This window comes from Pelmatolapia mariae, linkage group LG2 (assembly GCF_036321145.2).
Source record: "Pelmatolapia mariae isolate MD_Pm_ZW linkage group LG2, Pm_UMD_F_2, whole genome shotgun sequence".
Lineage (NCBI taxonomy): Eukaryota > Metazoa > Chordata > Actinopteri > Cichliformes > Cichlidae > Pelmatolapia > Pelmatolapia mariae.
The window spans coordinates 4592836-4608825 of record NC_086228.1 but is presented as its reverse complement, the minus strand read 5'-3'; the positions used below and the strand labels follow the sequence as shown (position 1 = coordinate 4608825).

Below are 15990 nucleotides of genomic sequence, written 5' to 3'. Positions count from 1 at the left end.
AATAGTAGATGTACGTTTATGTGTGTGTTGTTGTCAAAGTTATCGGGGATTTTAGACACCTTGAAACCGCTGCAAAAGTTAAAGAAGAAGTACAGTCCTGATCAAAAGTTTAAGACCACTTGAAAAAAGGCGAAAAAAAATATCATATTTTGCATGGCTGGATCTTAACAAGATTCCAAGTAGAGCTTCAACATGCAACAAGAAGAAATGGGAGTGAGACAAAACATTTATTTGAGCATGCAATTTATTGAAAACAACACTTAAACTGAAATAAGCTGTTTTACAGCTGACTACCATTTAGAGTCTTTGCTCTGTGTTTGTAAATGGTGCCTTCCACAGATGAGTTGCATTGCTGCAGATACAGACAAACAGCCAATATAGTTAAGATGAGCAAGAACATAGAGAGCCTGAGCATGAATTGCTCCAACAGGAACACAATGTGCTCTCAGACTTCCAAACAACACACATCCCGGTGGGATCTGAATGTCATGCCAGTACCATTTGAAACCATTAAGGTAAATTTTTTTCTCATCAGAGAATAAAACTTTCATCCACCTTTTAATGTGCCATGTTTGGTGCACTCTTGCAAAGTCCAAATGGTAGGTTCTGTGGCGTTCAAGGAAATTAGGCCTTTGAAAATGTTTTTTGTTTGACGTTTGGATCCTCCTGCTCGGTGCTGGTGAAATTTCTTTGGGTATTCCATTTGACTTTTTTGTTCCATAACCCTCATGACTAATGAAATAAGTAAAGTGAAGTTCTGGCTTCATAAAAACAAATTATCATTAAATTTGAATAAAACTAAAATTATGTTATTTGGAAATAGTACTTTAAATATAAATGCTAAGATTCAAATAAATGGTGTTGATATTGAAAGAGTCAGTGAAAATACATTTCTGGGGGTAATAATAGATGAAAAACTTAACTGGAGAGCTCACGTAAGATATATTCATTCCAAAGTATCACAAAGCATTGCAATATTAAACAATGCAAAACAGGTATTAGACGGGACATCACTTCATATTCTCTACTGTTCACTGGTTTCACAGGTCTGGGGCAATAACTATAAAACCACATTACATTCACTTTTTACTCTTCAAATAAAAGCAGTTCGAATCATCCACAATGCAGGTTATAGGGAACATACAAACTGATCTAGTGAAATTCCAAACAGCACAAATTCTATTCAAAGCAAAAAATACGGAACTACCAGGTAATATTCAGAGTATGTTTTTGTTTTTTTAAAGAAGTAAGTTATAATTTATGGAGGACCACAAAAAATTTAAGGGTTTTTTGTAACTTCAAAACAGGGAAGGTATGTACTACAAGAAAAAGCATTTGTGTTTCTGTGCATGGAGTGAAACTGTGGAACAGTTTGAATATATAACAAATATAAAACAGTTAGAAAAGAGTTATAAAGGTATGATCTTCTTGAACGATAAAGAAAGGGAAATTAAGTGAATATCTCTATTTACAAAATTTCATGATGTGACATTATAGTATATAGTATATCAGAAATCTGTTCACTTTTTATTACAGATTATATCAGTAAGGAAGCTGACTAAATATTGACTGATAACTTATGGCAAAGGGGTGGGATTAAATAAGTGTGTACTTCTTCCCACTCCCTTTCGACATGTTAATGAATCCGAACAGAGGCAATATTGAAATGTATTGACTTTATTTTGTATAGTATTTTTTCTCTTATTTTCTTTACTAAATGTACCTGTATATTGTTTACATGGTCAAAATAAATTAACAAACAAGCAAACCCTGCTTATGCAGTTCAACAACCTGACCATGTTCAAAAAGAGAACGTTTTTTTGCCTTTGCCATCAGAACGTCATGACAGTGTGACTACCTGACAGAAAATGACAATGAATCCACATTTTTGCACAGATTTGGATTTCTTCTTGTTGCATGTTAAAGCTCTACTTGGAACCTTGTTAAGTTCCACAGAAGACAACTAAAGTGGATGATGACAGAATTATTTCCATGGTAAAGAAAATCAACTTTACTGTGTTTATCCAAGTGAAGAACACTGGGAGAGCTAAGACTATCTTGTTACACTCTACAATCAAGAGACACCTTCATGAATCTCTCACTTATTATTCAGACAGAGAACATGAGGTACCGTGTGCGTGGTTAGCTTAACTTCCTTGGATTTGTGTGTGTTTGTCTGTTGGATTACTATTAAACAGAACAACAGGGGCACATTACACTGAACAAATCAGGATCTTTCTGCTTGACTTATCAAGCCAGTTATGCAATATTAGTTCACCCTAACTGAGGACCTCTCTTGTAACGTGTTGTTTTTCTTCTGTTTGGAGGATTAAATAATCATGTCTCGTGAATCTGAGATCGGAAAAATAAATACATGTAGAACTCAGTGTGTATTGAATACAAACCAGCTGAGCTGCACATCAATAATGAGTTGTACTTTCAAATCTGCCACAGCGCTGACATGGCAGCAGCTTTTGACACTATAAACTCAGCACTAACCTGTTGTGTTTATAGTAGTTTATAGTGTCAAATCTCACCTATTAACAGAGATACTGCAGTGTGACATAGTTTCAAAAGTGCATATGTTACTATAACTGCTGCTTAACTGGTTGTAAAGATTCATAAAAAAAAACAGTCAGTGTGCTTTGAATGAAACATTTATGCTAAAGTAAATGAATAAAAAGCTCCTGCGGTGTTACAAGTTGAACTTACCCGAATCTTCATGAATGCATGAGAGCTAAGCGGACTACTGTTGGTTTATTTTATTCATGGATCATTTCTCCTCCTCTCTCCTCTCCTCTTTGGGATCAGCTGTTGCCATGGTGAGCTGGTACTTGGCCATATGCCCTGTGGGTGGCTGACAGGAGTCTTTGCAAGCCTGTTCGAGTGTCTCGCTCACTGTATTTTGTACACAGCATTTGGTTCAGATCTGCAGGCCAGAATAAGTTGTTATGCAGCAGGGAAGCAAGAGGCACCAGAAGGGCCAAATATCCCATGAATTTCTTTGGTTAAGGAGAAATACTGAAATTTAATTGATTATGATCAGTTGCAAGGGGCTGTGAGGACATGAATAAGTGCACATACAAATACTTTCATACAGTATATATCAAATAAAATGCAGCTTTGTCAAAACTCCAGGTAACACAACAGAAACTTGGGTGCAGATTCCTGCCATACCTTCTTTGTGTCATCCTGAGATATTCTTGGACTTAATCATTACTGTTTAATGTTTAAGTAGAGCCAATTATAAGAAAAATGTGATTCTTTCTAATATTATGAGGGAATAAGGGAAAAAAATATTGTTTTTAAATCTTGAAGTTTAAAGCTTAAAGATAAAGACCTACACTACTGTAGATGCTTTCCAGATAGTATTGCATGGATCAAAATTTGACTGTTTTTTTCTGGGTTTGTTCATAATTCCATCCATTTTGTATGAGATCTACAACACTGCGACTGAAATGCAGCCCCAAATCATGACAGAGGCTCCACTGTGTTTTACTGATGGCTATAGACACTCACTGTTGTACCTCGCCCCAAACCTGCTCCAAACATATTGATGATAATTTGGACCAAAAATTTAAAACTTGGATTCATCACTCTGCAAGATCCGTTTCCACTGATTATCAGTCTAGTTCTTGTGTAATTTGATATACCTCAAACTTTTCTTCCTGTTTTTCATTCGGCTAAAGAAATGGGAACAACAGGCCACAAACACAAATCTCACACACAACTCTGGCCAAAACATAAACGTGGCGTTTTCTATATTCACCACACGAGGGCGACGATGAGCTCACTGTTTTCTACAGTCATTGGTTTCTCCAGCCAAGCAACCAGCGGTGACATCAACACTAGCAGACGGTTCAGTGAGTCGCTGGGCTCGTCTACGTTCCTCGGAGATGGCGTCCCTTCTGCAGCCAGATAGAGTTGTCTATCTGGTTCGTGGGGAAAAAAAAATTAGAGCCCCCCTGTCTCAGCTTTATTTCTGTCGCTACTGCAGTGAGCTACGATCTCTGGAATGCGTGTCTCACGAGGTACGTTAGTGTTTTTCTCATCATCCTCCGCTAACAGTTAGCCTTTTCTAGCTACTTTGTTACCTGCTGTTAGCTTTGACAGGCGGGAGGGACTAGTTCAGCCATATGCTGGGTTGTCTGGCAAAGCCGTTTGTCAATCAAACGGTCCCCTAATCTCATTGGTTGTACGGTTTCACTTCCGCTTGTTGAAAGAAGCAAGAGCAAGCTAATGAGCCGTTGCTATCCGTCGGCTTTAGCATTAAACGCACAGGTTAGCTTATATAAAGATGTGGGTGGCATGTTCTCTAATTAACACAAGCAAAATATTTTGATGTCGGTCTATCCTTGCTAACGTCCTCACTGTTAAACTCTTGTAAATCTAACTCAAAGTTACAGACACCACGCCCAGAACGATTTAGCTAGTAGCATCACCATCATCATAGGATACCCTGACGAATATTTGTTAATATACTACTACTTGATTGAAAGCTTAACTTTTACTTCATTGAAAAATAGATAAAAATGAAATAAAACGGGTTCCCCTGTTTTTCATTGTACCATACTGTTCTAAGGAATGGTACAACGATAATCCTATTTATTCCTCATAACACTGTTGGTAATCCAGCACTTGGGAAGCGTGTTTAAAATACACTTTAAGACTGACTTCTCTGTGTTCAGGTGGACTCCCACTATTGTCCCAGCTGTCTGGAAAACATGCCGTCTGCAGAGGCTAAGCTTAAAAAGAACAGGTAAGATTGACCTGCTTTTCTTTGCAGATTCGTAGAAAAAGCTTCGTGTTTATATTCCACCCCTTATGTCACTATGTAATTAGCGACCTTAGTTTCATTCTTAATTATTGGTGTGCTCTGTTGTAGGTGTGCAAACTGTTTTGACTGCCCGTGCTGCATGCACACACTGTCTACTCGGGCCACCAACATCCCAGCTCCTCTGCCTGATGATCCTACCAAGACAGCCATGAAGAAAGCGTACTATTTGGCCTGCGGCTTCTGTCGCTGGACCTCAAGAGATGTGGGCATGGCTGACAAGTCAGTTGGTGAGTGCTAGTTCACTATTCCTAGTTAACCTTTTTTGGTCAAGGCTGTATTTGTTCTCTGTGACTGTCTAAAGTCTGATGTTTGTATTTTGTTCACTGCAGCCAGTGGTGGATGGCAGGAGCCGGAGAACCCTCATACTCAGCGGGTAGGTTTGTTTCCACCCTGTGGCCATCTAAATTTTTCTCAAGTTGCTCACATGTTTCCTGATAACACATTGCTTGCTTTTAAACCGATGTGCCCCTGAATAAGTGGCACCCTCAATAACACAACCCAGGCTAAACTGAAATAGCTGAACATTTGCTTAGGCTACAAAACTGGTTACCACAACAAACTGCACATGCTCCCATTTATTTTTTTCTTGCAATGAGCATCTTTACACACATGTAGTTATTGCAGGAAGTCAACTGTATTAATTTTTGCAGATTATTATTATTCCACACTTTTCTACAGCTTAATTTAAGTCTATCACATTTTAATACAATCATATGAACTTGTAAAAAAAAATTACATAAGCTGCGTTTACAAAGACCAGTATCAGCCAATAATATTCGCCAAGCTATTAACAACAACAACAAACTTTATTTATATAGCACATTTAAAAACCAGTGGTGTACCAAAGTGCTTAACATGCATTAATTAAGAAAAAAGCTGTATTGCATATGGGGACATAATAAATCTGTGTGATAATATAGGTATTGATATGAACCTATACTACATGTAGCATAATGTATCCAGTTCTCTTTTAAATTACAATATAGTCTGTTTTTATAAAAGTACATAAAGAACTGATTCTTGTTTGTTTGCTCCAGATCAACAAACTGATTGAGTATTACCAGCAGCTGGCCCACCGAGAGAAGCAGGAGAGGGACAGGAAGAAGATGGCCAGGAGACGACAGTGCATGCCCCTGGCGTTCTCGGTACTCTGCTCTCTCTGAGCCCCACAGATGAACAGCTTCATGTTAGCTGTTACCTCTGTGTGATTTGTCGTTATTGCGAATAGCAGCAATAAATTGCAAATAACAAACTAATTTACATAGACTTTGATTTAAATAATAAATACAGAAATATTTCTTTGTGTCAGTAAGGATAGAATTTGATTTGCATACTTTAAGCCAAAGCAGGCGGGAATAAACTTGCTGTGCTTGGTTTACAGATTCACACCATGCTCATGCTGTTACCCTGCTTAAGAAACAAATGTCATAGTAGTCACCAGTGTGATTTGCCTGAACGTAGCGGAAAATGTGCACAATGAGTTTTATGCCCCCCTGCCTTGGATGCGGTCTTCACGCTTTGTTAGCTTGGTGCATTGTTCACACCTGCCGTTTTCTTCTTTGACAATAATTAACATCCATTAATGCAAACCCGTCTTTCCTATCGTGCAGTGGAGCCACTTAAGCTGTGATATCCTGCAGTTGTTTTCCATCACTGATGCATTTCTGTTGCCGTTGCATGTCACCAAATACCAATAATGTTTTGCTTGATCGCTTTGGTTTCACCTTGTTCTTTATTCTCTCTTTTTTCCTTTTTTTTCCTTTGCTTATGCACTCTGACATTTTGGTTTTTATCCCCCAGCAACACACTATTCATGTGGTGGTGAGTTGTACTTTTTCACAATTTGGGTATTCTCATCTTTTACAGTAGCACCGTTTTTCTATTTCTATCTGTTCCTGTCTGCTCTGTTACTGACTGACCTCACAGATCACATGAATGTCTCCTTGGGTAAATGAGACCGAGATCCACACAAGGAGAGCCTTTATGTTGATTAGAGGGAGGGAAGCAACAGAAGATCTTTCTCTTTGAAGACATTTATTCATTAAATATGAGTTGATTCTCTTCCTCTAGTCTAGAGTACAAAGGCTCTTCTTTCTGTCTCTTACCACATGCTAATTTTAACAGTTTGTTCTTTATTTGTTGTTTTTCCACTTCTTTACATTTTTTTTTATTCTCAAAACTTGCCATAAACTCAATTTTTTGGGTCAGGATGTTGTGTTGTATTTGTCATGTAGATAAATAGCTGTAGATGCATATTTATAATCATCTTGACATTTCAGTGTTCACTAGGCTAGCTCTCTGATCATGTTTCGTCCTCCAATTCTACTCAGGAAAAATATGGCCTTGGAACCAGACTGCAGAGGCAGAGGCCTGGAGCTCCACTATCAAGCCTGGCTGGCCTTTCGTGAGTTTTTTATCTTTTTATTATCATGTTTATCTGCAGTTATTGCAGCTTTTAACACATCCCATCAACCGGTTTTGTCCTTTTGAACTTTTTTTGACTTTCAAGGTCAGCACCTGTTTTCCATGTCTCACGTCTTTGACATGCATATTATCAGTGACTCAGATTAATTTTCTGCCGTCCACAAACCATTAGTTTGATTAATTTCAGGGTGCCATAAAAATGAATTTACAGAGCCTTGAAACTTGTCTTTAGATACTTATTGTAGTTAATCCATCACAATGAACAGTTTGTCACCTTTTTTTCTCCTTCTCAAGCTGCATCATCACCTTGTACTGATATAATTGTTAACAGAGATCGTTCACCAGAATTCATTCAAGGACCCTGCCTAACATTTTGGATTAATGATTAGCTGACAAAAGGCAGCGTATTGATAAACTATGCTGTCAGACCGAGGGGACGAATGTAAAGCTGGCGAGGACTCTCCGAAAAGAGTGATGTGTATTTGGTTGTCTCTTGTTTCAAAGGACTCCTGTTCAGTAGCCAAGTATGAAAAGTTGGATGCCCTTGAAGGCATCAACCTTAAGTTTTCCAAAGTTTCTTTGTTCTAACTGTAACCGTGCAACTTTTATGTGAGTAGGTTATTTATAAAGAGCTAGAGCCTCCAAAAATACCCGCACTGTTTGCTTTGCAGTGTATGTAATTAACTTCCAGTTACTTTAAAGACTTTCATTAAAGAGAAATAACAGCTGTTATTTCTCTTTTCTTTCTTAAAGAGAAATAACAGCTAATTAAGCAGTATTTATGTTAATCTAATTAGCCTCAAAGAGGGTGAAGACCAGAAGGAGATTACCATTGAACCAGCCCAGGCACTTGATGAGGTGGAGCCCCTGCCTGAGGATTGTTACACCAGACCCATCAATTTACCTGAAGGTAAGGTCTTATCTGGAGCTCGCTGAACAGTACTGAGAGCTTGTCAAAGTGAGGTCAAGTTGAATCTGTAATTTCTCTTGTCTTGCAGTGACCACGCTGCGACAGCGGCTTCTGCAGCCAGACTTCCAGCCTGCAGGGGCGTCTCAGCTCCACCCAAGACACAAACACCTCCTGATGAAGCGCTCGCTGCGCTGCAGGGTCAGCACCACATCAGGCTTTTAGTGTTCCATATCTATCAAAACCTCTCTTTTTATCGATTATATTTACATGAGTCTTTTTTTCCCCCTTCTTCAGAAATGCGAGCACAACTTGAGCAAGCCAGAATTTAATCCTACTTCAATCAAGTTTAAAATTCAGCTGGTGGCTGTGTGAGTGCTGCTCTTCTGTTTATGTTTGAAACTTTTTTTCTCGGCGAAGTTGAGCAGTTTATCGTCAAGTATAAATGTAGTTTAGTTGGATGACTGTATCAAGACGTCGGGACATTTTTCATGCAAAAGCATGAGCACATTAAGTGGAGACAGTTTTCACTGTGTGCTTTTTCTTCTTTTTGTTTTGTTTTCAGGAGTTTAGACATCAGCTCACTCTGACCGAATGTTTAGTGATCTGTGGTGGTGTGTTAGTGTATTGACTGGCTGCCTTCCTCTTCCTCCCACAGGAGTTATATCCCAGAAGTGAGAATTATGTCCATTCCAAATCTCCGGAATGGGAAGGTGAGTGTCCGCACGAGCTTTGGTAGATTATCTTGTATTTTAGATTTTTTTTTTTAAAAATCTATGTTTAATTTAATGTTTTTTCTTTATTTTCATGGCTAATTACATTGTAGACACATCTCTGCATGTGTACACGACATCTGCGATTTTCCAAAATGAACTTTATCTGGTCTATTTTTAATTAATGATGCATGAAAGCTCTGGAAATTTGAAGTGAAAACCATTTCAGGTGACTACACCATGAAGCTCACTGAGAGAAGGCCAAGGGTTTGCAGAGCTGTCAACAAAGTAAAGGGTGGCTGCTTTCAGGAATCTAAAATATAAAACATGTTTTGAGTTATTTAACACTTTTTTGTTTACTACATGATCCCATATGTGTTCATTCATAGTTTTGATACCGTCAGTGAGAATCTACAATGTAAATAGGCATGGAAATAAAGAAAAACCATTAAATGAGAAGTGTGTTCAAACTTTTGGCTGGTAGTTTACACATAAACTTGGAAAACGATGACAAGCATTTGCCTTATTTTTTTCTTTCCTGCCATTCGCTGTTTAGGAGAGCCAGGTGCTGCTGACCCTGACCAACCCAGTGGAGAACATCACCCGTGTCTCACTGACCGCTTGTGAGGAAAATGACCCTGATGAGATTAATAGCACTGCAAAGGTATTTTATTTATTTTTTAATCGCTTCTATTGACACACAGGCACAACAGTCGTTCCGAAATTGATACAAAACTTTGTAACTTTAATGAAGTTTTTAAAATCTCTTGTAAGTTCTTAATTTTCTTTTGTTTTTTGGCTATTGACATGTTAGAAAGCAACCACAAATGCATCCAGTGAAAGAAACTTCAGACTGCAAATATTAGACTTATTTTCTAAATGATAACCAGAAGAGCCACTCTTATAGATAATTAAAGACTTATCTGTTATTTTTAACGGAGGTTTGTAGTATCATTAATAGGTTCAAAGAATCCAGTTATTTCACTGATTTCCTTTCTGAAATCTGTATCTTTGTGGTAAACAAGCCCAGGTGCTTGACTGGGTGTGTGTGACCGGTCACTGATAGAAAACATTTGGTGTGGTGTGAAACAAAAATATGACAAAGGAGGCCTTCAAGCAGCAAGATAATGCATCAAGTGAGAAAAGGAAAATATTTGGATTTCACAAGTGCAGCAGTTGGTCTCTTCAGTCTGCAAGCAGTGATAGAAAAACAGGTGATGCAACACGGTGGTAAACATTTTTTTTTCCTAGTGTGCTGGCACCAAATACAAAATGTGCATATGTTAGCCATTTTGTTCTATACTTATTTACCTTATTTATTTAAATTTTACTCAGCAGCTCGGCTGTTTTGCAAATTGGGTTGTCTGTAGCCTTCGCAACATCTCTTCATACCATTAGTCACAGCTAACAGTGCTGCCTGGTGCACTGAGGCTCTCTGACTATAGGCGTTTTTTTTATTACCAGCCTCTTTAGTGATGAAGTCATGGGCCAGCTCGGGTAAGGTAGAGCTCCTGGCCAAATAAGAGCATCCTGATGACCCATTTCCATTGACATAATGGCCAAACGGAGAGTGCAGTCCCAGCTTTCTGCTCGATCTGATATACAAACACCTGAGGGATATTGTGAACCATATCAAGCTATGCTCGGTTGAGTTTTATCGCCACTTCTCATGGCTAAGTTCACCCACCTCCTACATATATTTTATGTACTACATCTGTTCTCTCTGTAAGTCTGTTGACAGCTGAAAAGAAGCATCAATTTTAGCAAAAAGTGTGATTCAGTTGACTTATTTTCCCCCTTAAACACAACGCAGATATAACAGTCAGACGAGCATGAGTTTTTATGTGAGGTGTCAACTTCAGTAAAATACATCTTTTTATTTAATAACCACCATTGTTCATTTTAAGATGCGATTAACTTAAAAAGAAGTGTAATAATTCATCTTAATGTGACTCTAACATTTAAAATCTTGCTGTAAACATCACTGCTTGTTATTTTTTTCAGGTTATAGTGCCCAGTAAGGAACTACTCTTAGCAGGAAAGGATGCTGCTGCTGAGTATGATGAACTAGCCGAACCTCAGGACTTCCAGGATGACCCAGAGTGAGTTAACACACAAACCCATACTTGCTCTTTAACAGTAATGGCATGAGAAAACACCCCAACTCCACCTGATATCTCTGTCTTTTCCACAGTGTTGTTGCCTTCAGGAAATCCAACAAGATTGGTTTCTTTATCAAAGTGATCCCTCAGAAAGAAGAGGATACGGATGTCACCGTTTCTTTTAAGATCCGACACGACTTCCGCAACCTCGCTGCTCCCATCCGGCCGAGCGAGGAGGGAGCCGACACTGCCGCCGAAGCCATCTGGCTCACTCACCACGTGGAGCTGAGGCTGGGACCCCTCGCTTCCTGAACCCAAGTACTGCGTTCACCAGTGTTAGGCTCTTCGAACTAATACCTTCAAACTGGGATTAATTTAATTTAAAACTGATTTCTGATTCAGCTCATTGAAGCTTAAGAATAATTTGGCATCTTTAAGGCTTTCAGATGCTGTTGTTATGCTTTGGCTTAAGTCACATCAGCAGATCCCTATGCTGCCCAGTTTATAAAACTATACGAAACCATGACTTGTTGCACACTTAACTGATAACTATAGATTCTTGGTCCGGTTTATTGTTGCCTAATGTACCAAAAACCTCCTCTTTCTCATCTTAAACACTATATAGTTCATCAGTAAGAAGCAGTTTAGTATGTGGTTACATAGAGGGGACAGATCCTTATTATATGCATATCGTTTCTGACTAAAATGAAGCTTTGATTTGATTAAATATATATGCCATATTCGTTGCTCCCAGCCTTTCTCTCCACACCCTTGACGTACGTTTTGTCTCAGCTGTGTTGTGCTGTGGGTATTTTGTGAGTTTTTTGTCTCTGCTGTTTATAGATTATAGAAGTTTAAGTTCAAAGTCGAGGGAGTGGGATTATAGAAAGATGAGTCGATGAGCAGAATCAGAAATCAGAATAGAGAACAATCTGTGTGAATCCCAGCCATGAATCACACACACACACACACACACACCTCTGCGCTTTTAGCTTGTGTATCCTTCAGACAGCAGTAGGAGAATAACATGCATGCTTCACATATATAATAAAAAACCATACATGCTACACAGTATCATCACAATTACTGATTCCGTAGTTTTGTTTAAAAAGGATCTCCTTTGGATAAATATGATCGTTTTATTATTGTCTGAAGTTGCACAGTAACTTAATGGCACTGTGAGGAGGATTCATGAGAAACTGTACAAATGACATGAAGTACAAAGTGCCCGTCATTTCTGTGTATTGAAACACTATTTTTGTCTGATTTGAAAACTTGCTTTTGGTTCATAGACCTCACTGACCTCAATGTCAGTGCGTATTGTTAGCTGCTGCCAGTTTTTTTTTTGGTCTTGGTTAAAAAAAAACTGTCCTTACATCACAGTTAATCATCTGTACTGGCTAATAAATAATGCTGTCAAAGAGAAAGCGTAAACGTCTTATGTTCTAGGGTAATGCAAGTTTTAAAGTGGTTATTCCAGACGGTGCTCCACTCTGCTTTTGACATAAAGCTGGGTTTCTAGCGCTTTTCCTGCTGCTGTGCCTGAAAACAGTCCTATTAAAGCAAATGGCTTAAAACAGTAAAGCTGCTGACTTGAGATTTATTAGACTGCCTGTTATAAAAAGAAAAAAACAAGTATTTTAGAAATCTGTCAACAAAGTAAAAATGACTGAATTCATGTTTTTGTTTTCAAATTAGGGACGTCACACTGGATTACTCTGAAAATCAAGCGTAACATCCAACCAATGAAACAAATTTGTCCAGGAATGCGAGTAAATGATTGTAATTTGGCATCTTAATTAAAAATAAAAAATTAAAAACGGTACATTTCAAAAATTAATAGATAACCTAATAATTATATTTTGGCATAAAAAATAGCATTTTGAATAAAAAACTCTTGCACATACTGGTGGATTAACTATTACAGAAACTCAGAGGCAGCTGTGATGTAAACCTTACATTGGGGTGATGGGCTAATAAATTTAGGCATTGCGAATAATCAGTTGCATTAAGGTTCAGGTGATATTTCTCCAAGTTCATCACTGCAATGAGCCAATGTAGGCTTTAAAAATATTGTCATATTTAAAGCTTTTTTAAAATAAAAAACTTAATTCATGTAATAGGAAACACGTTTGATTTGATCTCTTTAACTATTTCTCTATCATTCTTTATATATTTATTTCTATATCATCCTTCAATTAAGCCTTCATTTATGATATAGATTGTCAATGTAGTCTGCACTGTAAAATATAAGTGTAATTAATATTTATAAAAGAAATGACCTACAGCAATGAGAAGAAGAGAGAAGAAGTACAGATGATTGCACCACTGGTGACTAATTCTGTTTTCAGCTGAAGTCTTCCAGTAATTTGTTCCATAATAAAGTTTTGTTTTTTTTTTTAAATTAGGAAGGCAGAACTCTTATATATCAGTTTTGCATATATTGTATCATTTAGATGTACACATAATGCATGGAATAGTGGATCTGAAGTAATATCAGTTCCCCAAATCTGTTTAATCTTGTAAAAAGCTTTTTGATCACGTGTATCACACTTGCGTTTTTGTCTGTCATTCACTCTTACCACAAGATGGCGCCATAGCCAAATAGTTTTTAAACAGCCACACAAGAAGGAGCTCTGGGAGGACATGAGAGCAAGCACAAGGCAACCTTGATCTTGAATTTCTCTGCATGCTGAAAACATCCATCGATAGCAATGGTGGCTGTGAAAACGCAGTTTTTTCCTTTAATCTGGAAAAATATTTTCATAATGAGCGCAAAGCTGTTTATCAGCATACAAATCATCAGAACGAGATGCCCTCTTATCACCACGAGGAGCAGAGAGTAAAAGAATTTGTACTCCAGCAGATACCGTTTTATATTTAACACGTATCCGTCATGTTGGGAGGGATGATTTGCGTGCTCGTGTCGTTTATTGCTTCTGAAAAGGCAGATCAGATATGTGCGATGCTGGTATGTTGCAGCTCCCCGATGAGGCCCTCCGCTGTGTAAACAGACCCACTCCATCTGGGTAATAAAGCCATGATTTTCTTTTATCTTCACCAGATATAAACAGCCCAGAAAAGTGGTCTCTGTGAGAGCCATAAATCACCACTGAAGATGAGGTAATAAAGCACACATGGGGCGGGGGAGTGCCATACCACTGAAACAGCACAGGCTCCCTCTTCAAACACAGCTGACGATAGCAGTAGCTGATTTCAGTGCCCTGCAGTGGCGTACCAAGCAAGCACTTGCTGGGCTCCTGCTCTACTACTGGGGAAAAAATGTACTGTATTTAAAAAAGGCAAGTCTAAATGTGTAACTCGTGGCCATCATTTTTATTCGCCTAAACCGACGGGACCGATGGAGAACGACTGAATGTGGTGATTTATGCAGTCATCTTTTAACTGACTCATGAGCAGCCCTTGAATGATCCCCAAACACACCGTCTGGAGGACAAATTCTGGATCGCTCTGGTCAGGATAATATTTTCCTGGATCACGACAGGAATTATTTCACGCTCAGCATCAGCGTGTTCTTATTTGCAGAACCTCACACTGTAAACAGCACAGAAATCTGACCTGTGACTGCGTTATCGGGATTAGAAATGAATATCATAGGGTTTTCAGCAGTGCCTGTATAGTAAGTAGGTTAGGCAAGGGCCTGCTCATTTAATGTCTCTCCTGCTCCTCTATCTTTTTTTTTTCCCCTTTGAAGACTTAACAACTTTATTTATAAAGACACACACAGCCAGCCTTGACCAGATGAAAAATTCCTCACTGAATTACAAGTCTGACTGCACCCAGGACCTTTCCACAATTACGTCATCGCCCAAACCGCCAGTAACTCACCCACAGAGGAAGCATGACACAGACAAACAAAAGAGGAGAGAAGCAGTGCCTTAGTGGAGGAAGAAAACTCTGCTAATCTAAAAAAAATAATAATTCAGAAATATGTCCAACTACTTTTTCTCCGTGCCCCTTATTTCATAGGCCAACCGTGCTAAGCTCAGGGATTGAGGTTTGTTTCCTTTGTTAGTTGTCAGGTGAAATGATTCTGCCACAATACTTATGACATGTCCTTTACTGGGCATTAGCCCAGGTACAAAAAAAGAAGATCTCTTTTTAGCCTCATTGTTTTTTGATTTTTTGATTTTTTTTTTTAGTTTTGTGAGCAGGAAGCCCAAAAGGTGCTCAAAGTGATGAATCACCTCTTCCATTTTCTGCTCACCAGACCATCATCTGGTTAATTAGTTGTAATTGATGATGTCTACCCAGATGAATAACTGTTGAGGCATGGGGGATTTCAGAGCTGGGAAAGCCAAAACTGTGAAACCTTAGCTTTTCAGGAGGCAAAAAAAAAGTTCACTTTCGCCTCCGATGTGCTTTGAAATTCTCATTCCAATTTCTCTTGCTTTGCTTTCGCTCTCTCCGCAGTCTGACGACTGTAGGCTGGATGGAATGTTTATTTTGGATGCAGGGTTGAAAAAGAGAAAGCAGCTGACCTTCAACACTCTCTCGGAAACTCTGTCTGCCTTAACTGACACACATGCAGCTATGCTCTCTGCTTTATTTATAATCTGATCAATAAAGGCTGTATGTGTGTCAGGACCCCAGACTGGGGCCAGTGCTAAGAGGGAACCCTGTGAGGTCCCCGGAGGATGGAAAATTTGCTTTTTGCTGGACATCTTCTTGCTCAATTGAAAACTTAAGTAGAAGAGAGATTTGAGAAAAGTGTAGCTAGTGAAGGAAGTAATGTCTTTTAAAGGAAAAATGTACAATTTAGGAAGCCCTAACTATGTTACCTTATCATCTGATCACCTTCAAGCATAGACTCTATAATAGAGGAAGGTTTTGTTTTGGAATGAGAAATGACAATATTTGAATGAGAGGGTGTGCTGCTAAAACAGATATGCTTAAAAAGGCGGGTCTCCTTCACTAAAGAAGCGAAAATGGGAGGAGAAAAAAGACAGCATGACTGGTGTCTTAATAAAAAATGTCATGTTCTTC

At 38.6% G+C, this 15990-nt stretch overlaps 1 protein-coding gene across 2 annotated transcripts; it reads left to right on the top strand.

Annotated features, from left to right (window-relative positions):
• Positions 1-3833: 3833 nt before the first annotated feature.
• On the top strand, positions 3834-12552 carry dctn4 (dynactin 4). 2 transcript variants are annotated; one of them, XM_063490863.1, is made up of 14 exons: positions 3834-4031; positions 4689-4759; positions 4886-5064; positions 5167-5210; positions 5875-5982; positions 6638-6658; positions 7168-7241; positions 8059-8171; positions 8260-8369; positions 8466-8539; positions 8827-8881; positions 9438-9545; positions 10886-10983; positions 11076-12552. In XM_063490863.1, the coding sequence occupies exons 1-14, from the start codon at positions 3897-3899 to the stop codon at positions 11293-11295; spliced, it is 1410 nt and encodes a 469-aa protein (XP_063346933.1). In that variant the 5' UTR covers positions 3834-3896; the 3' UTR covers positions 11296-12552. The 2 variants fall into 2 exon arrangements, with proteins under 2 accessions (XP_063346933.1, XP_063346942.1); XM_063490872.1 differs by lacking the exon at positions 6638-6658.
• Positions 12553-15990: the final 3438 nt, after the last annotated feature.